This window comes from Sycon ciliatum, chromosome 7 (assembly GCF_964019385.1).
Source record: "Sycon ciliatum chromosome 7, ocSycCili1.1, whole genome shotgun sequence".
NCBI classification, from domain to species: domain Eukaryota; kingdom Metazoa; phylum Porifera; class Calcarea; order Leucosolenida; family Sycettidae; genus Sycon; species Sycon ciliatum.
This window is the reverse complement of record NC_088649.1, coordinates 17885415-17906469: the sequence shown is the minus strand read 5'-3', so window position 1 is coordinate 17906469 and position 21055 is coordinate 17885415. Positions and strand designations below refer to the sequence as shown.

General features: G+C 46.5%; 1 protein-coding gene and 1 long non-coding RNA gene across 3 annotated transcripts in view; both read left to right on the top strand.

Annotated features, from left to right (window-relative positions):
• LOC135821132 (uncharacterized) overlaps nucleotides 1–12458 on the top strand; it is a 29527-nt gene extending 17069 nt beyond the window's left edge. For both annotated transcript variants that reach the window (XM_065334198.1, XM_065334199.1), the window contains 4 exons: nucleotides 1699–2031; nucleotides 6372–6464; nucleotides 7443–7814; nucleotides 12026–12458. In XM_065334198.1, the coding sequence (XP_065190270.1) occupies nucleotides 1699–2031; nucleotides 6372–6464; nucleotides 7443–7814; nucleotides 12026–12054 (827 nt within the window). In that variant the 3' untranslated portion in view covers nucleotides 12055–12458. The remainder of the gene's footprint in view (nucleotides 1–1698; nucleotides 2032–6371; nucleotides 6465–7442; nucleotides 7815–12025) is intronic.
• An 848-nt stretch (nucleotides 12459–13306) lies between these two features.
• LOC135821131 (uncharacterized) lies at nucleotides 13307–16178 on the top strand. Its single transcript, XR_010554302.1, has 2 exons — nucleotides 13307–13629; nucleotides 15475–16178. It is a non-coding gene; the product is annotated as an uncharacterized LOC135821131 (long non-coding RNA).
• Nucleotides 16179–21055: the final 4877 nt, after the last annotated feature.

The window sequence follows — 21055 nt, the reverse complement described above, 5'->3', positions numbered from 1 at the left end:
TGCTCTAGTAAGTCTGCGATAGAGGTTACGTGAAGGACTCATCATTGTACATTAGCCGCTCAGAAGTCAATAAAATATCACTTTTGTCACTCAGAAGTCAATAAAATAATTATCAGTTTGCCACTCAGAAGTCAATAAAATCACTTTGCCACTTAGAAGTCAATAAAATATCACTTTTGCCACTCAGAAGTCAACAATGCAACTCAGAAGTCAATAAAATATCACTTTGCCAATCAGAAGTCAATAAAATATCACTTTTGCCACTCAGAACTCAATAAAATATCACTTTGCCACTCAACTGTCTTCCTCTATGGCAGTGTGTAACCGCAGAACCTATATATAGCTTGCGGGGTTCTCGGCACAAACCCATCGCATCTCCGGCAGGGTAAAAAAAAACACAGTTCGCGCGAGACTTGGCTGGAAACCGAGTTTTCCGCGTCCGCAGGAACGCCACCACCCTTCAAGGATCAAGGCGCAGGGTACGCCACACTTTAAACACGCGCCGCCAATGGTCTTGTTATACGCACAAGTAAGTCTGCCATGGCTTTCAGCAAGAGTACAGAACCCCCAAGAGTGCGAAACTGCCTGTACGACCTCTACACAGTGCTGCCATGGCAGGGCTTCACATCACGTGACATGGTTCACAATAGTTACGCCAGCAAACAGTGCAACGCGAGTTGAACCTAAAGCAGGGACTGCGTACAGCCCTGTATCTCACCGTGCACACAATCGATGGGGGGGGGGGGGGGTGCAGGTAATGTGCACGGGTTTGTCGCTTTGATGTGAAGTTCTGCCATCGCAGACCCCATAGCTGGAATTGCACACTCTTGGGGGTTATAATTATACTCTTGCTTATGGTGGTCTCCAATTGAAACTACCGTATTCTCCGCAGGGTAGGCCACAGATTTAAAATACCTTTGATTTCACCCGAAAAGGTCGGTGCACTGCTGTCAATTATTACCAAGAGTACATATTTAACCCCCAAGAGTACATATTTAACCCCCCAAGTGTACATATTTAACCCCCAGAGTGTGCAACGCCTGATCCAGCTCTGCGTAGGGTCTTGGTCGAGCGGAATCGGATCTTCTGATGTCATGCGTACACTCCGCACAAGCGCAAGGCCGGTCTCGAGGCAGGGCGCCATTGTTTATGATCCGAGAGTACCCGCGACTCCCCGGGTTCCCCTCAGATGTGTACGGTATTATGACGCAAAGATCCGATTACGCTCGACCAAGACCCTATGCAGAGCTTTATCAGGCGTTGCACACTCTGGGGGTTAAATATGTACTCTTGGGGGTTAAATATGTACTCTTGTTATTACTTATTCAGTAGTGGAGGGAATGGAAAGGGAAAAGTTTGAAGAAGAAAAAATTGACTGTCACCACCAGGACTCGAACCAGGGACCCTCACTTGAGGACTGCTATGCTCTAACCGCCGAGCTATGGTGTAGCTGTTGTCATGTACTCTTGGCGCCACTCATAGATGAGCAGACCTTCCCCCCCCCCCCCTTTGAATACTATGTTCGTTGTCCCAGGTTACGGGCATATTAGTACATCCCGGTATTTCTTGTTTGTCTTTCTATAGCATATTTTCCAACCCTTAGCACCACACCACTTTAAAAGTGTGTTCAGGTTCCGAAAGAAAACTCTGCTTTTGGTGATGCTTGCACTGTCTCGTGTTTGTTTTGTACATTTGCAGCTCAAGTGCTCAGGGAGTTTATTCCCGATTCGAGCCACACCTGCGGCGGAGAGGATTTCTTCGTGTCAGCCGACCACTATGGCTTCTATTCGGCCCACAACCTGTGCAAAAAGCACGGCAAGGACATGCTCACCTTCAACTCCATGCGTGTTTTGAACAAGGACAATAGTTGCTTCCGCAACACTATTCTGAAAACTCTGCGCAATAAAGGACACGACGACTTTTGGATCTCGCAGGTCGGCATCTACGACAACCACGAGGCGTACAACCCACAGACGGACACAGTGCAGTACGATGGGGAGGGAGGACATGCGGTTATTTGCAGCAGGCCCCGTGAGTAATGGCCACCGTAAAACCAGAGAAATTATTGATTTATTTCCGGTATTAAACTTCGGTATAGGTAATTTTAGGAATGGGTTTGCTCCCACACTGGAGCTCGCGCCATTCCGCAGGTTTGCCGCGTCGAAGGTTCGATGGACTTCTCGTGTGCTCTGGATGGCAGTCGCGAGTCAGTCAAGTGTCAAGTCGGCGGAATAGCGCGAGCTCCAGTGTGGGAGCAAACCCATTCCTAAAAAAATCATCGCCGAAGTCGCAACCACTATTTCGTATTTTATAGGTAATTTGTTAAAAAAATTCAACAATCCACACAGTGTGCGAAATGCGCGTGCACCCTCCTAAAAATTTCGACCTAGGCTCAGCATGCACATAATGACCATGAATGACATGCACCAGCCATCCTACACATATGCAGCCGTGCACTCCCCTAAAAGGGGGACCAGCTATGCCGCTTGCTTATCTTGCAAAACCTGGCCGAATGCATGAAACCTGGCCGAATGCATGAAACCTGGCCGAATGCATGAAACCTGGCCGAATGCATGAAACCTGGCTGAATGCATGTAACCTGGCCGAATGCATGAAAGCTGCCGAATGCATGAAACCTGGCTGAATGCATGAAACCTGGCTGAATGCATGTAACCTGGCCGAATGCATGAAACCTGGCTGAATGTTTTCAAGCCATACAACTACAGGTAGACTCCCTCTAATTCGAATACGGTATAATTCGAACATTCCGTGTAATTCGAACTTTTTCGTCGTACCGATCTTCTGCAAGTCACTTCAAGTCAAAATCGAATGCATAATTCGAAGTACGAAAAGTGCGCCGGTTGGATAATTCGAACCCAGTCTTCGTACAGAAGAGCTGTTTACAGTACATTGGCTATGTCCTTTGAACGCTCATTTCGAAGTGAGATTGAGTTGCTATCCTTGTAATTCGTAGTTTATTCTTTTCTCCTTCTTTAGCCAAGAGTAGCTCAAAAATCGATCAATGGTCCGCTGCAGGATCGACTATAGCGTTCAAGAAACCAACCTTCTCTCGAAATTTGATTGAAGCCCGTGCGAGGCAAATTGCAAAGGTTTGATTGAAGACGACTTCTTCCAGGTGGTTGACTCTCTTCGCAGATCTCGATGGCCTTTCTTGCCGCGCCAGCTCATGCGCAAAAGATGTTGGCGCACAACAACACCATAGTCGTAAATATTGTCTATGCCTATGCTCCACTTCCGTTCTTCAGAACGACGTGCTGCTGTCCGACGGCCTTTCATGACGCGGATTAGGCAGCGCAGTTCTTTTCCTTTGTTTCAGGAAAGCTGCAGTGACTGTTACTTCTTCACTAGAAGATGAAGATAATGTCAAAATGATTTTGTGTCGATCCAGTGTTTTGATGATCTGTTGTACATGACCGGTACGCGTATACGACCACCTATATTTCGTTGATGCAAATAAAAATGTGCAAAAAATATTCAGCATGCGATTTCAAGCATTTTGACATACATATCAGGGCATGGGGCTGCATTTGGATAATTAGAAGTTCTGGATAATTCGAAGTTAGGGCCTGGCAATTTGAGGTTCGAATTAAAGGGAGTCTACCTGTACTGTAAAACCGGAAAGTCTAACGAGTCGCAAAGTTTTAACGACCAATTATTTTTCGTTATTTTGAAGAAGAAAAAACGTTATTGCTAGATTCCTGTGTAAAGATGCGCATGCAGATCGGTGGCCAGGTAGCCATCGTTAAACTTTCTGCACGTAATCCTGCCAAAATTACAAAGACGTTAAACTTTTCTGGTCGTTAAAAACTGTCCGGGTTTTACAGCACGAGAGCAAGCTTCAGGCATCTCGCGCTCTGCATGTCCATAGCTCTTCCATTAGAATATGCATTGCCTTCCCACCAGGTGGAGTACAGATGAAAGGAATCTGACCAAGCACATTAAGTGCGCTCGATTATGCCCACGAATCGATGTTGAACACAATCACGAAGCGCCCCCTGGCTATTCACGTTGTAGCGTCTCAGTTCGGTTGATTCTATGATCGATTGCATGAAGACCAAGCACAACTTACAAGAAAATGTGTCAACGGAATAGAACAAGGAGACGCGTCAATACAATACAATACAAAAAGGCAGACATACTAAAATGATTTGCGCATGGTGTGACGTCAATACGATAATGATGACGTAAGAAATATCCATGGTGAGTATATCATCAGTACCGTATTTCCTTGAACACCCGCCGCCCCTTGATTACCAGCCGCCCTTGAATAAGCGCCGCCAGTTTATTTGAACTGAGGGCTATTCGTACACAAGTGCAGAGCAGTTCATAATTTAAACGCAATTTCACAGCTACGAGATGACCTTCAGCTATGATGTCATACTCCTTCACATGCAGCTAGTTCTGCTCTCTGTTCAGACAAAGGACTCAAAGGCGATCTAAAGAAGGGAATAAATCGAACACGCCATAATGATGACCTCTCACAACATAACGAAGAGCAAGACGAGTTATTTTATCGACCACCAAAAAAGAAAATGGGACGCGAACAAAGTAAACGATGAAATGTAAAGCTGTATTCACAACTGGCGCGTGTACGCGGTACGCTTGCGGTTCATGCGTGCCCTATTGCGCGCTCAGGCTTTCACAAAAAACAGCAATCCGAGTCGTATTCAGCGCGTGCGACACCTTCGAGTACTAATTTTTTGACCCCGCCAGTCAAGGTGACTGGCATGTACGCTGGTACGCGCCCTGATACGCGCTGAATTCCAACATGTTGGAAGTTCCATTTCGGCGCGTTTCCGTACTCATGGCGCCCAAAAGCCAGCAAAAATACGCACAAACGCGTGGTTTCACGCGTACACGCGCCAGTTGTGAACACAGCTTAAGACGCACTGAGGATTGTCGAATCTACAAAACCAAGAACTCAGATCGGAGAACTTGTCTAGGAGAAAGTGGACACTGATGCTATGAAAGAAATGAACGCAGAAAGAGAAATCAAACGGGAGAGAACAAAACTTGCGCGTCCTTTTTTATTATTGCATCCAAAATTTTCAGCGTCGACGTCTTCTTGAAGCCCCTCTACTTCATCCTCGTCGGCATGAGGGACTGCTGCTGCTGAACATGCAACTAACTTGCTAGTCGAGCCTCAAGCTCCTTCTGTAATGGGTAGCCGAGTGGTAGGCGCGGTGAAATCAACAATAATTACTTTTATTCTACTTTCAGGTACACACCTGAGATATAATTGTTCGTGAAAGAAGAAGAGGCAAAATAAATAACTTTCTCTCCGGTGCTCACCTAGAGGCTGAATCCTTCTTCTTCGATTTAGCTTTCATTGCTATCCAATCTAATCTAATCTTCTCTTCATCAAAACAGAAATGCGCAGCCGCTGTTATGCAGCAGACGACGTACGCTTACATACGGAGATACACTAAATATACATCAGGCAAGCTCCGTATTAGTTCCGTACTGCTTCCGTATTGGTCGGGCAGGGATACTACACTTCGCCATGATATTCTTTCCAGTGCAACAGGAAAAGAAAAGAAGATGCACTAGTCTACACTAGAGTGTAGCTGGACAACAAAGGACAGGTTCAACAGTGCACATCGTACGTGAACTCTACGCATACAGCACGCACATTGTGACATACAACTATTTTTCAGGGCCGCACCCGTTTTGCTAGTTTTGAATACAAGCCGCGGCGGCGGCTGTTCAAGGAAATACGGTATATACACAGCACACATCACCGCATGTGAGAATAAGGCGAATGGACTCTGAACCGACTCTAGGGCTCGTGGCATGACGTCGAACGGCGAGGTTCCAGGCATGAATAGATTCATGGCAGTAATCAAAATTTTAAACTTCCCGTCTTGTGACTTTCAAGATCAACTAGTGAAAGCCTGACTTGATCCACACAGCTTATCAGTCCAGGTAATGCACTCCCCGTGACCTTGTTTGTGCGACCTTGTTTTTTGTGACCTTGTTGTTGCCCTGGGTAACCACATGATAGGTGTTGTTGCCCTGGGTAACTACATGATAGGTGTTGTTGCCCTGGGTAACTACATGATAGGTGTTGTTGCCCTGGGTAACCACATGATAGGTGTTGTTGCCCTGGGTAACCACATGATAGGTGTTGTTGCCCTGGGTAACTACATGATAGGTGTTGTTGCCCTGGGTAACTACATGATAGGTGTTGTTGCCCTGGGTAACTACATGATAGGTGTTGTTGCCCTGGGTAACTACATGATAGGTGTTGTTGCCCTGGGTAACTACATGATAGGTGTTGTTGCCCTGGGTAACTACATGATAGGTGTTTCACGGGCTAATTATCATGTTAAATTTCTACTTCTCTACAGAGTTGGATTCGTGTTGGGCTCATGGGCGCACCCAGCCTTGTGGTAATGAGAAGCTGTGTCGTTCAATCAGCCTCACTGGTCATGTCTGCCACGGTGAGTTGTATTACAGTGGCGGTGGTTTCAGTGGTGGTACTGGGGTGTTGTGTATGCAAGTTAGTCATAATATATCTACTACACCGTTTGCTACTGTATTGCGCATGCTCGCATATTGTTGTTGTTGCTTTACCTGACCAAGAGTAATGTCTTCCAAATGCTAGTGTTTGTGAGTGCCATGGCCAGTGAGAATGCATGAACGTAATGGAATGTTAGTCCGCAAGGGGACATAACATGGGGGTTCTGGTACTGGTGGTGGTGCTGGTGCTGGTGCTGGTGCTGGTTGTAGCGGTTGTGGTGCTGGTGGTGCTGGTGGCACTCAAAGAACTGTATTGAGCTTTATTGTGGTGGTACTGGTGGTGGTGCCGTGGTGCCGTGGTGGGATGAGTCCTGAGCGGGAGTGAAGATTTCCACATGAAATGTTGTCAAGTTGTGAATCACTCTCCTGGTAAGATTCTGTCGAGTGTACACAAGAGCTGCAAGGCACAGTCTGCTCGCCATATGGGCAGACGGAGCGCTTTGCATCCATCTAGCCAGTGACCCAACATAAAATTGTTCTGCCGACCGCATGACATAATCCAGGAACTTCTGCCGGACACACACCGAATTTTGATCATTAACAATTAACACACACCGAATTTTGATGTCCTTCCACGCTTCAGTCATGTGGTCACTCAATTAACCAAGGATAGCCCTAGTTCATAATTGTGACCAGAAAGCGATCAACTTTCACAGCGTGCTATGATGTTGTGCTTTCAGGAATTGCGCTGGTTCACGTTCAGAAACTTTCGCGATTAAATCTATTCAGTCGGATCTGATACTGTCTACAATCGGTTTACGGAGCAGTTTGCGGCGATTCATATGCTCGAATGTGTGATGATTGCAAAAAGAGCGAAATCTAATCTCTAGCGACAATGTCTCAATTGACAGTATGTACTCGTGGAGACATCTGCATGATGTGCTTTTTCTCTTGTTCAGATACGCGTGTCGGTGTGCAGATAACGAAGGAGGAGGGTGGACAAACGAGAAACTACACAGTCCACTATGAACTGGGGTCTGGGACCATACTCTACGAGGACCCGGCTCAGGCGAAACAATCGTGCGGCTTTCCGACGCGATTCGCCTACTCGTTCCCCTTTCGGATGGAGGAGTACACCGCGTTCAGTACAGTCAACGCCGCGGTGAACACCCTCTTCGGGGCGATCGACGTAGGCGTTACCTTGTTTGTCACCAGCGTAGTTCCCACGCCTCCCTTGAACGGCGAGTTCCGTACATTCAGGTACACGCCACGACTGACGACCAACTGGCTCGCCAAGCCCGCTCCAGACAAAGGCGTGGTAATCTGCAGCAGTAAGTCCCATGCACAATACTCGAGTTTCAGAAATTATTATTATTATTATTCTCAATTCATGGATGGCATGGTGTCAATCAATATAATGAATGAGGGCTACCAGCCATGGAATAAAAAGAACAAGAAGGCAAAAATGCACACGCAAAATATGGCAAGTTAAAATGAAAATGAAAATGAAATAAAAGTAAATCAATCCAAAATCAAAATCAATAGTAAAAATCAATCGGTGCTCAATGTTTTCGGTATGCGGGCAAAAGGCTAGGTTAGGTGAACAGAAATGTTAGGTACAGAGAAGCAGTTCCCTATTGGATTAAGTGTGTTAGTGTTTGTTCGGTGTATTGGAATTTTAGGATTGAAACAGACGCACGGAAAGCACCGAAAATACAAGTACACCGAACAGTTGTGAAATTACAGTAGTCTGCAGTTGTGATCGGTGAAATCCAACCTCTTGCCTAAAGTAGCGCGCCGTGTTCGAGTGCACAGACCAGTGTGTGTGTGTGTGTGTGTGTGTGTGTGTGTGTGTGTGTGTGTGTGTGTGTGTATGTGTGTGTGTGTGTGTGTGTGTGTGTGTGTGTGTGTGTGTATGTGTGTGTGTGTAGTGCTAGGGATGCGCGGCGCCCCGCGCTATTCTATTCATGATGAGCTTGGATTTCTTTGGCCGTGTGAATGTATTGATAACGCGTCCATATCTGTACACACACGCACGGACCCCCCCCCCCCCCCACACATTATATGCACATACGCACACACACGCGCACACACACACGCGCACACACACACACACACACACACACACACACACACACACACACACACACACGCACACGCACACACACGCACACGCACACACATACACACAAGAACACGCACGCATGTGAACACTTGTGCGTATGTATATGCTTTGCGTTTGCGAATAACACAAGCACAAAACAGACACACAGCGATACATAATAACTGCCTGCTTAACTAACAATATTGACCAAAGCTTATTCTGTGCTGCGTGGATTCTAAGCTAGAGTGCTAGAATTTCCGCCTCCCCCCCCCCCTCCCCTTCGGCCAAAAAAAGCAAATTCTGAGTCTGCAAGTCTCTCTACGATTGTATTGTTGCAATTCTGCAAGGAGATGCAGAGGCTTTGCTCATGTGTTTAAATGTTGGAAATAACGTAGGAACTGTCATTCATCTCAAATAACGTAGGAACTGTCATTCATCTCATGTATTATATTACAGTACGGTACGTTCGGGTCACGTTTAAATCTGGGTTTGGAAAATTTATCTTTCATTGCTATAAGCTTCAGCTTCTTCGTCCTAAATAATCTCACCATTTTCGTCACGCCTTCCCTTGCAGTACTCTCTTTGTTTCTCTCTTTATTATTCAGTTCGCCGTGGTTGGCTATCACCCGACTTCTCATATATATATTGGCAGTCTTCTGACGAGCCAGGAGATAGTAGTAGGTTTTTCATTTTGACCCGACGAGACCATACGACGCTTGCAGATCACAGCACGAACAGTTCACCAGCCACACTCCACGACTGTATTGTTGCAATTCTCGTCGGGTCAAAATGAAAAAAACCTACTACTACTGTATTTGACGGACCTATTGAAGATGGCACAAAGAATTTTGAGCCAGGAGATGTTGAATTAATAATAACCCTTAATAACCCATAATAACCCAATAATAATAATAATAATAATTTTATACTAGCTATAAAGAGAACAAATTCTGCTGTCATCGCCACACTACAACAAAGTCATGTAGGTTTACCAAAATCGATTTTCTTGTCACAATCATCAGTGGGAAGCCGTGACTGAAGAATAACCATGCTAAATAAATGATTTATATACATTCTAAAATGTGTTAGAATGAGGGAAGGTGGTAATAATAATAATAATAATAATAATAATAATCAGTTAATATGACTTGGGGCTCCCCGCGTGCTAGTTTGTACGGGAAGTGTGTGGGTACAGTGAGGGCTGCGTCCCACCCGCCTGTGTGGATTCACAGGAAGTGTGAGTTACGAAGTCTGAAGAAAACGTTGAACGGTCTCTGCTTGGATGACGACTACACCATAGCTCAGTGGTTAGAGCATCGCTGGCTACAAGCGAGGGTCCCTTGTTCGAGTCCTGGTGGTGACAGTCAATTTTTTCTTCAGTCTTTTCCCGTTTGTCTCTTTCCCTCAAAACCAGTTAATAATAATAATAATAATAATTAACTGGTTTGAGGGAAAGAGACAAACGGGAAAAGTCTAAATAAAAAATAAAAAAAAAATAATAATAAGGAGCGCATTGCCTACATTATAGACATCAGCGTTCCTGGTGAGAACAACATCAATAAGAAAATGGCTGAAAAGCGCTCGAAATATTATGATTTGAAGCGGGAGATTTCCAGGATTTGGTCCCTCACCCAAGTTGACGTGGTCCCTGTGGTTGTCGGTGCCCTGGGAGGCTTGGTGGGGGAGACTCCTCAATGCCTTCGGACTGTGCAGGGAGGAGACCTGGCTATTGTGCAACAGGAGGCTATCCAAGGTTCGATTAAAATACTAAGAACTATCCTTAACATGTAGATGCTCCTCTGCTGCGTTTGCATGTTCAATGGCTAAGAGACTTGAATAACGACTGATAAAGACTGATATTTCCTTTGTTACTCCCTTCATTGGTTGATGTACTTTGCCTGTCGCTGCAAATTCTTTATTATTGTTTTGATGTTGGAGTTCGGATTGAGTTTCTTTCCTTTCTTCCTCTTCCTTCAACTATTTCTTGTCCCTTTGGTTTTTAGCTTTTTATTTTTTCACTTTTTCACTTTCTTTTTGCTGTCCCACCCATGGAAATATTTCCCGGTGGGTCTGGCTTATCGCTTTCGAAAGAAGTGAATAAGGGAGACATAATAATAAATAGGCGTCGAGGCGACAATAGTTTTAGAATTGCGATCAACAGAACGAGCTGAACCGACATTTCACTAAGGCTTTTATTGTATTCAAAAGACGAGTGGATACGAAGGCAGTGAAGAACATGGAAGAAAGAAAAAATGTGATATGGAAGAAATGATGAACAAAAAATTGTACTTCGAACTAGTTTTCGCACAACACTCCTCAGGAAGCTACGTTGTACTAACGTTTTTTTGAATACAATAAAAGCCTTTGTGAAATGTCGGTTCAGCTCGTTCTGTTGATCGCAATTCTAAAATAATAATAATAATAATAATAATAATAATAATAATAATCAGGTTCGGCCTCATTTTCTCTGTGCTGTGCTGATGAGTCCACAAAGGACGAAACAGTTCTGTCCGTAGCTCCCCCTGCGACTTAGACTTCTAATGCTGGATGAGAATCGACCAGCGCTACAGCACTTCTTGCATTACATCAAGAGTACATAACCCCCAGAGTGTGCAACGCCTGATAATAGGCGATTCACACGACAGGCAAATCCACGTTTGTCAGGTTCCCGCAGGAAGTGAAACGTGAGGCTGCAGTTCACACGGCGGCGGGTGGCGGCCAGAGCTCCCGCGAGTATCCAGTGAGTATACGGCGTTACTGTGGTGATTTGGAATGAGTACCCAAAGACAAAGGCCAAACAACCAGGGTTCAAGACTACCGTACGGTAGTATGACCTCACAGCCTCGTAACTGTAAAAGTGCCCGCAGATGAGTGCATCCGCGGGCAAAAAGGCCATGGACACTTTTGATTCCCGCGGGCAAATTTTGGTCGCCCGCAGGAATATCTCCATGGTGACTTTCCTGTAAACGTGGATTTGCCTGTCGTGTGAATCGCCTATAAAGCTCTACATAGGGTCTTGGTCGAGCGTAATCGGATCTTTGCGTCAGAATACCGTACACATCTGAGGGGAACCCGGGGAGTCGCGGCGACTCTTGGATCAAAAATAACGGTGCCCTGCCTCAAGACCGGTCTTGCGCTGGTGTGGAGTGTACGCACGACATCAGGAGATCCAATTACGCTAGACCAAGACGCTATGCAGAGGTGGACGAGGCGTTGCACACTCTGGGGGGTTATGTACTCTTGATTAAAAATGCATGTGTGATAAATTATAGTAATTGCTTATGGTGCGCCTTTGGGCTAAAACTGAGAAAGAAGTAGTTCCTTCTCGTGATCACTGCTCTGTTCTTCAGTGCAGCGAAATAAACTCTTCTTTGAGCTTTATCGGGAACTAATGTTTGTTGTTCTCTTTCTTTTCTTCTTCATCTTTGTTTCGTACAGCGATTTATCCTCATAGACGAGGTACCTGATTCTTGCTCCACTATTGCTTCCATCTCACCCCATGGTTATTTAAAACCATACATCTCTGTCGTTTTGCCCTGTACTCGTTTTCACAAGAGATCATCTTAGTCAACAATAACGTTTCATTTGCGTGTGCCAACGACAATTGTTCGAGCACGGAAAACAGCCGCACACCCCAGGCTTCGTTTGCGCCGCCATACAATGTATGTCTGCTTTTAGACCCTCTTTGCCATATGAAGTTCATAAACATGCTTGTGCACGTTCCTCCTCATTTGGCTAGTTTTTCCTTATTTTTCTCGTTGCCCTTTGGCCCTCCTTGATAACGTGTGTCTGTTTCTCATCCCCTCTTTCATACTCACACTACAGCCGAGTCTCAACCATGCAAATATACAGACGTGTGCCGCTAACGCTACTCGACACTTGCTAGTGTGTACTATTTTCTGTGTGGAGAACATAATAAATTTATTGTAATTACAGTCACACCTCGCTTAAGTCGACCGGACACATCCGTTTTCCACAAAAATATCCGGGTAGGCGAGGGAACCGGATAATCGAATACATATACTATGCTTTAAATCGGTAACCAACGATTTCCTTCCAGATCGCGAGGGATCTGGATAAAAGGGGGTCGGATAAGCGAGGTCTGACTGTATATCAATATCAGCAAGAGTACATAACCCAAGAGTGTGCAACTCCAGCTATGGGGTCTGCGACGGCAGAACTTCACATCACGTGATGAACCCGTGCACTCTAGTGCATGATAGATACTGGGTTGTACGCAGCCCAGCTTTGGGTACAACTCTCTTGTGGTCACTTTGCACTGTTTGCCAGCATAACCTTTTGAACCATGTCACGTGATGTGAAGTTCTGCCGTCGCAGCACAGCATAGAGGTTGTGCAGGCAGTTGCACACTCTTGGTTATGTACTCTTGATATCAGCTACACACCCAACACATCAAGGCAACGTTCGTGGTTTTCACCAAGAGTACATAACCCCGGGTCATTTATTTAACCCAACAACCTTGCCTTGATGTGTGTACAGGTCCGCAGCTGATCCTTTTCAATGGCTATAGTTAGTGTGCATTCCTATAGGGCTTGAAAGTGCTACGTCACAGCATAGCAACAATTTCAAAAATTCAAAAATTGGATCCACTTGGATCCAGTTTTTGTATGGATCCAAGCACATTTCAAGCCGTCTTACTCACAGCAAGGTGATGTAACCAGTGAAACTGACTGATTTGGCTACTGGCAGTCCGTGCGCCAAGGGGTACTCAAGGGCTGATTTTATTTGCAACCGCGGGAAACGAAGTCACCAAGACGCCTTCATTTGAGGCTTTTGGAATTGGAGAATTTATTGAATTTAGGTATGGCTCTCGTCCCTTCTAGAGAACTAACCAAGACCCTGTGGGGGCAGAAGGAGACTTCTTTGGCTCCGTGAATACACTAGCTATGCGGTGGTCTAGTTAGTTTGAGTGTGTGGTTCGTATTCAAAGTGTTCCAAGCCGCAGTTCACTCGAAGGTCATCGTGGATACGTCTGCACTTGAAAATCAAGGCTGGAAAGGACTGCCTGGTGTGTCCGAACGGTATGTTTTGCACTGAAGGCATTTTTTGTATGAATTGTTGAAAGTGTCTACTTGTTCGAAATGCAAAAGACATGGTCGTAGATCCTTGGCCCACAACACCCCACTAAATAAACTATGACCTGTCGTGAAATTATGTGAAATTGATCAACACAATCATACACAAATTATCCTATGGCAAAGTACTGCAAATGCAAATAATAGCATCCCTTTACCTAGGTCATGTTTGTAGGGCCTTATGCCACATCTTTGCATGATTTCCTCATGCAAATCGTGTGCCTAGCTTCGAAAACACATTGCGCTAAGTGCCGAATATATACCTGTGAATCAGAACAACAGCACTCACTATTGCTTTCATGAGTGGTAATGGTCAGCTGAAAGGAAACTTCTATCCATCAACTCATAAGTAAAGTAATGACTAATCTCCTTGCTGCGCATGTGGTTCCTTCGTATTTACATGTACCGTAAAGTACCGCCAGAGCGCCCCACCATCTCGTCCTTTCGGGGTCGTATTGTGGGGGTGGTCTCCGGTCTGTAGGTTATACGACACGAACTTTGTACACATATTGCACGTTCTGCAGACAATCTGTGCCTTCGAGCGGACACGAGCTCCACACAAAAACCTGCTTAGTGTGACCTTAGTACACTAAGTTGCTCACACCGTACGAACTTCGTTGCACTCTGCCACACGATTTTCCTTTCCCTGGCTGTATTATATAAATCTGTCGCAGCAAAATCAAGGTGGGGCGCTCTCGCGGTACTTTACGGTATGTGCGCCTCTCTGTGTTCGGTGAATGATTTTGAATATTTGCGCACGACTTCAGGATAGTGCACATTGTATGCATGTACCTGCATATGTAATCCTTTCATGATTTAAAAATTAGGAGAGCCGTGCTTCTCATCACCGTGGACAAGTAAATGTCGGCCAATTACGTAGCGTTTGGAGATTTGCACAAGTACAGTTGCGTGGTGATTATGCGGCAACCGCGGAATAAAATGAATATTCTGGACGACTGAAGCTACAAAGCCATCTTGTGTTAACTTAACAGATAAAAAAGACAGTACTTCGAAGTACCTGTATTTATCACTAGTATTACCCTGAGACAGCCGTGCTCATCTCTAGAGACTGGCTTGTATTTAACTCTACGTAATGGCAACTTTCATGATGCTGACTGTCTACATTTACTTGAAGTAGGACTATAAATACTAAATATAAGGTCTATAAGCTGTCAGTGCGGTGCTGTTGGATACCCGACATGCCATGTGACTGACCGCCAGATACTAGTAAACGACATGCGATTGTACCGGTCACAGTGTAGCTGGGTTTTCACGACAATTTGAAACTTATACGATTGTGAGAAAAGTTCAGAAACCACACTTACGCATACACACACACGCACGCACACACACACACACATGCGCGCACGCGCGCGTGTGCACACACACACACACCTGTCCTGTTCTGTTGAGCCACTACCACAACTTAGCACAAGGATCGCATCGGCCCCAAAGGGGCAGTAGAGCGAAAGTGAGAGGTGTTGGCTTCGAGTTCACCTATCTCTACGGTGAACGCAACCTCGATCGAAAGTCATGCCAAACGGATTTATCTACCACACGCGCGCGCGCGTGCGCGTATACAAAACGGAGGAAGGATTACTTACTCTCCCTGTATGATGTTTCTGTTGTATTCGTGAACAATGTCATTGATGTTTTTCCATGCATGTTTTTGAATATGCGAGCATAACTTCCAACATCAAGCACATTCTTGCTTCTCATCAGCATGTACAAGTTTATGTTGGGCAGTTATGTAGCGTTTGTTTTACCGGCTGCGTTTGTTGGTGCTTGCAGGTCATTGGCATGCTGTCTGTTTCACAGAAGCTCGTGTAACAGGTTCACCGTACAGCTATGAATGCAATGTAGCGTGTTGAAGCCACTTCGGTATGACGTGATGCCTAATTTCCTGGTTGTACCAAAATTGCGAGTATGCAAGTGATCGTCAAGCCTGCCCCTGTACAGTAGCCGTCTTGCCTTGTTACGCCTGGTTCTGACTCTGCGTTCTCGTTTACTCCATGCAATGTTACAAGGAATACTGCTCCCTTCTCAAGCAATTAATTGGCAACAAAACGCTCGGCTATGCCCTGTAACTTTGCTGTGCGGTTTGTGCTTTGTCAATGTTGTGTACCAGTTCATGATCTGTGCTTGCTGGTCTGTTTGTTTTCTCTCGCACAATTGAGGCGCTGTAGCACAGTGTACAGTGTCGATCATCCTGCCCAGGCTCTGATTTCACGTACCACAGTACAGTTTCTCTTGTTGCTCACTGTAATGTGCATGATACAAGCTCCTTGGTACTCCATCATCACCTGGTGCTGTTGCTGCCATTGTTGGACCCTGCTGATATCCTTCTCGCAATGCCCGAACGTTGTTCCAACAAATGCACAACTCGCTCTTAGTTGTCACATTCGGTTTGGTCTCGTTCCAGTCTTTCGAATTGAGTGAGTGCGTAAACTTGTATGAAGTGGTGGAGCAAAAGCCGTGTGCCGGCAAACATTCAATGTCCGGGTGTAATGACGCACCAAGGTCCCGGGACTTGCGTCCAATTCCTGAGTGATTTTTGTGTGCCTAGCCTCTAGGTATCATACCATATTTGTTTGGTTCAACCGTTTTGGATGCCCACTGCAATACCATTCACTGTATTATGTGTGTATGTTATCCAAGAAATCTCCCATATTTTTGGGTGGACAAACCTCGCCATAAGTCAGTAACCTGGCATTTTGCACTAACAGAACTCCTAGGATATCAGCGCCGTCTCAGTACCTGGGGACAGTTGTAAAGAAAAAGAAAAAATATCCTTGGCCCACAATGCCCCACTAAATAATCCGAAGGGTGTCGCGAAGACGACAATTTCCTTACCTTTCTTTCGTGGACGAAAAAAGACACTTCGCTTCGTCCGTTGCGCATGAAACGAAACATGAGGGTAGTGTTTATCAATTAGAATAGGTATCATGCACGAAGGAATGGCGAAAAGGTACTATGCTCGAGCGCTGGTCGTCGTCTTGTTTGTCAATTTTGAGTCCCATTGAGAATTTTCTTCTCCAGACCTCTCAAATTTCCCGCGGTTGCAAATAAAAGTGCAACTTCTAGACGACTTTTTTGAATTTGGCGCACGGACTGCTGGGGGCGGGGTTACAACTGGTGGCGAAGTAAAAGTCACCCCTGCATACGACACGAGTGGGTTGCTATGCACCCACATACTGAGGCAATAGGGAGGTTTCGCTCTACGTAATTACGTATGAAAATCCGTATGTCGTACGCGCCGGGGAGCGAGGGCAACTTTCATACGTAAATCTCTCTACGGATTTCCGTAGGAAAGCTCTTTCCTACGTTGGGTCCTCCGTAGGACTTTTTGAAATATATTTTCGCATTTTCCGCATTTGTCCATGGCAACATTCAAGCCGCGCGAAACACAAGGTACACACACCGTACACCACGTGCAAAATATCATGGAAAACGCGGCTTCGGTTCATGGTGCATACGGTGGGCGCATGCAGCCAACGCGTCTCCAAAGCAACAACGCATGTTGAGCAGTCGTGGAGAAATCACGTAGAGCGAAACCCAACAGCTCTGATTTTCACGTATGAAAATTCCGTGCAGTTCATACGTTATTTTCATACATACAGGGGAGTACATGGAGGAACTAAGCGCTGCCCACAGCCTCATGCAGCATGTCCAAGAACCAACTCGAGGTCTCAACACCCTGGACTTAGTGCTCTCTGACTTCACTGGTACTGTGACCACCGGTATCTCGCCGCCGATAGGAAGGTCAGACCATTGTGTTGTCCACGCTGTGCTCGCTCAAGCCCCGCTTGAAAATGAGCCCAGCACACGGAGACGTGTGTGGCGTTATGGCCAAGCCGACTGGAACAGACTGCGTGCCCACTACCGTCGCATTGCCTGGGCAGCTGAGTTTCCGGAGGACCCAGAGGAAGCATGCAGCCTTGTTACTAGGCACATCGTGTCTGGGATGCTGCAGTTTATTCCCCACAAGATGCTGGAAACAAGGCCGTCCGATCCGAGCTGGTGGACACCAGAATGCACTGAGGCTCAACGTGCCAAAGAGAAAGCGTGGAAGGCCTGGCGTCACCAGGGGCCCAGCGAATGCCTGAAGCAGTCGTTCATGACAACTGTCACTCAATCTATTACAACCCAACATCGTGCACAACAAGCTGAAGAGCAGACAGTCCGAGAGCGTCTCACACGTGGTTCCATGAGAGACAAGGACTGGTGGAGGAATGTCAAGCGCGCCGCCGGTCTGGGTAGGACTACAGACGTGCCAACACTCACTGATGCTGACGGGCACGAGCACAGTACATCGAAAGCCAAGAGCGAGTGCCTTGCTAGATTCTTTGCTGAAAAATGTAGCCTTGGGGATAATGACATCGACAATGCTGAGTTACCAGCAACACCCTGCACTACCACTCCGGGCCTGCAGCGTGTCCGCTTCCGCGTCTCTGAAGTCCAACAGTGCCTGAAGCGTCTCAACACATCCAAATCCACTGGTCCAGATGAGATCCCAGGACGAGTACTCAAGGAGTGTGCAGCTGAACTAGCACATCCGCTGGCTAGATTGTTTCGCCTGTGTTTTGCAAATGGAGTCCAGCCCCAATCATGGAAAATTGCCCGTGTCGTTCCAGTGCACAAGAAAGGACCCAAATCCATGATGAAGAACTACCGGCCTATATCTCTCCTGACGATCATCTCTAAGATCATGGAAGGTATCATCAATCGGCAGCTTGTGAACCACCTGGAAACCCATCAGCTCTTCTCCTCGTCCCAGTTTGGCTTCCGACGTGGACTGGGCACAAGTGACCTACTGACGGCTCTCCAGCATTCCTGGGCCACTACCCTGGCTGGCGGCGGTCTTGTGCATGCCCTGGCAGTTGATATTGCCGGGGCATTCGACAAGGTTTCCCACCCAGGTGTCCTTGCGAAGGCACAGCAATGTGGCATCCACGGCCAACTCCTGGCTTGGCTAAGGTCGTATCTCCATGACCGAAAACTGACTGTAGTTGTTGGCGGTCAGTCCTCCCCACTGTTCCCGATCAAGGCTGGAGTGCCCCAGGGTAGCCTCCTAGGTCCCACTCTTTTCCTGTTATATGTAAACGATGCAGAACAGTGTTTAGCCCCAGGCTCCAGTCTAGCTGTCTACGCGGACGATACAACACTCTATGCCCTAATCAGAAACCCAGATACCATCGCTGCTGCTTGCAATAGCCTCCAAGCATCTATTGACCGCCTGCAGACTTGGGGTGCCCAATGGAAGATAAAGTTCGAGCCATCAAAATCTCAGGCAATACTCCTTGACCGCCACAGACCATCCCTGGATGTCCCACAGCTCACATTTGATGGCATGCAGGTGCCTGAGAGCCCTCAGCTCAAGCTGCTAGGAGTGTTATTTGACAGTACTCTCTCCTTCCGGGCCCACATCCGTTCCCTTGCCGTTAGAGCCAACCAGCGACTCGGCCTGCTCCGAAAGGCATCTCGGATCCTGGACAGTGCAGGGCGCCTAACTGTGTACAAAGGATTTGTACGGCCTATAATGGAGTACGCCCCTCTCGTCTGGGCAAGTGCGGCACATTGTCACCTCCATCAGCTGGACCTGGTCCAGCGTCGAGCCATGAAGGTTATTGGCCCCTCATTGCTCCCCAGCCTGGCAATCCGAAGGCATGTTTACGGGCTGTGCTACCTGTATAAGCTGCAATGCATACCAGGTCCAGCTCTGCTTACCAACATGGTACCTCCCCCAGCAAGAGTTAACGCTGCACCCCGGACGCGCCGGCAACGCCAGTCCCTCGGTGGCCACTCTTTCCAACTCGCAACTCCTCTGCCAGCCTCCAGTCCAGAGTTCATCCGCCGCTCCTTCCCATACTTTGTCCTGGAGAGCTGGAACACACTGCCTGCCCCAATCCTCGCCGAACGCCCAACTCTCAAGAAATTGCCGACATTCAAGACCAAGGCCTACCATCACCTCCGCCAGACCAATTGGCTATGGGCCACTGAAGTCCACCAGCACTGAGAATAACCGGTTGTCTCTATTATTATCATTTTCTGTCTCTCTCTCTCTCTCTCTCTCACTCACTCTTCCTCTCCTGGGAAGCTCCTCATGCTCATTCTCCCTTTCTCTGTCCATTTCCCCTTCCTGATGCGTAGACCAACTGTTGAACCCGAGACCACTAGGTCGGGGGAGGTTGACCTACCTCATCGGCACGCATGCCACGCTCCTCTGTGTTGTCAAAGTTCGCTTGTCCACTTTTGTCTACCTCCCCTTTTATGTTGCTGGCCAGTGCTTTGTAGTAAAAAAAAAAAAAAAAAAAAAAAAACATAATTCCGTAGAGCGAAACCTCCCTAGGTAATAGCAAAGTCACACCTTAGTGGAACCAAAATAGAAATCTGATGTCAACTTAGTACTCCCTGGCCGTTTTTGACGTCATCACTTTCAAGCCCTATTTTCTCTAGCTTCTCGAAGACATTTCTCCTGGAAGTCAAAGAAACTGGAATGATTTAGTAGGAACGGGTCTTGAAGAATTCGGAGATCTTTTGCCCATGCAAAGCGCCAAAGGGCCCGGGGTTGCAGCGGTGTGCCCCGTGCATTTAAAAGTGTATAAAAGCGCAGCAAAAAGGCGCTCAGATCATGCTCAGCACATGGCCTTTAGCAGTATAGTATACAGTATGGTATTCCTCTGCGAAATTTGAATGAAATTTATAGGGCCAATAATTATAATATTATAGCTATGCATAGGATCAAGAGTACATAACCCCCCAGAGTGTGCAACTCCACTATGGGTGCTGTCCCGACAGAATTTCAAGTTGACGTCATTTTGATGATGCCATGCGCACTGTACACGGATTATCAGACGAATCCGGAACCTGTGGTTGAACGAAGCCGATCGATCCTGTACAAATTATTGCAAAGAAAAACGTGTGATGCGTTGACACCCGTACACATGTTGTAAATCACTGCTGCAAGGAGCATTGCGTCATAAATAATGACGTCAACTTGAAATTCTGTCGGGACAACAGGGTATGTGGGAGTTGCACACTCTGGGGGGTTATGTACTCTTGATAGGATGAAGGCCGCAGACATCACGCAACTACGTTACTTGTTTGACATGTATTACTGTGTATTTTATAACAAAAAAATATTATTGAAAACCCAGAATCGATTTTCTCGTTCCTATCATCAGTGGGGAAAAACGGAACTAAGGATACAACCAAAGAAACTATAAATAGAAAGGTGTTAGAAATAACATCAAGATACAAGTGCAATAAAGCCACTAGAGGAAACGCAAAAGCTGTTTTGTGTAAGCAGAAAGAGCACGTTGTTGCACTGAAGTTGTATTCGTAGGTTGACACTTCGCTCAGTGCCTTCTCG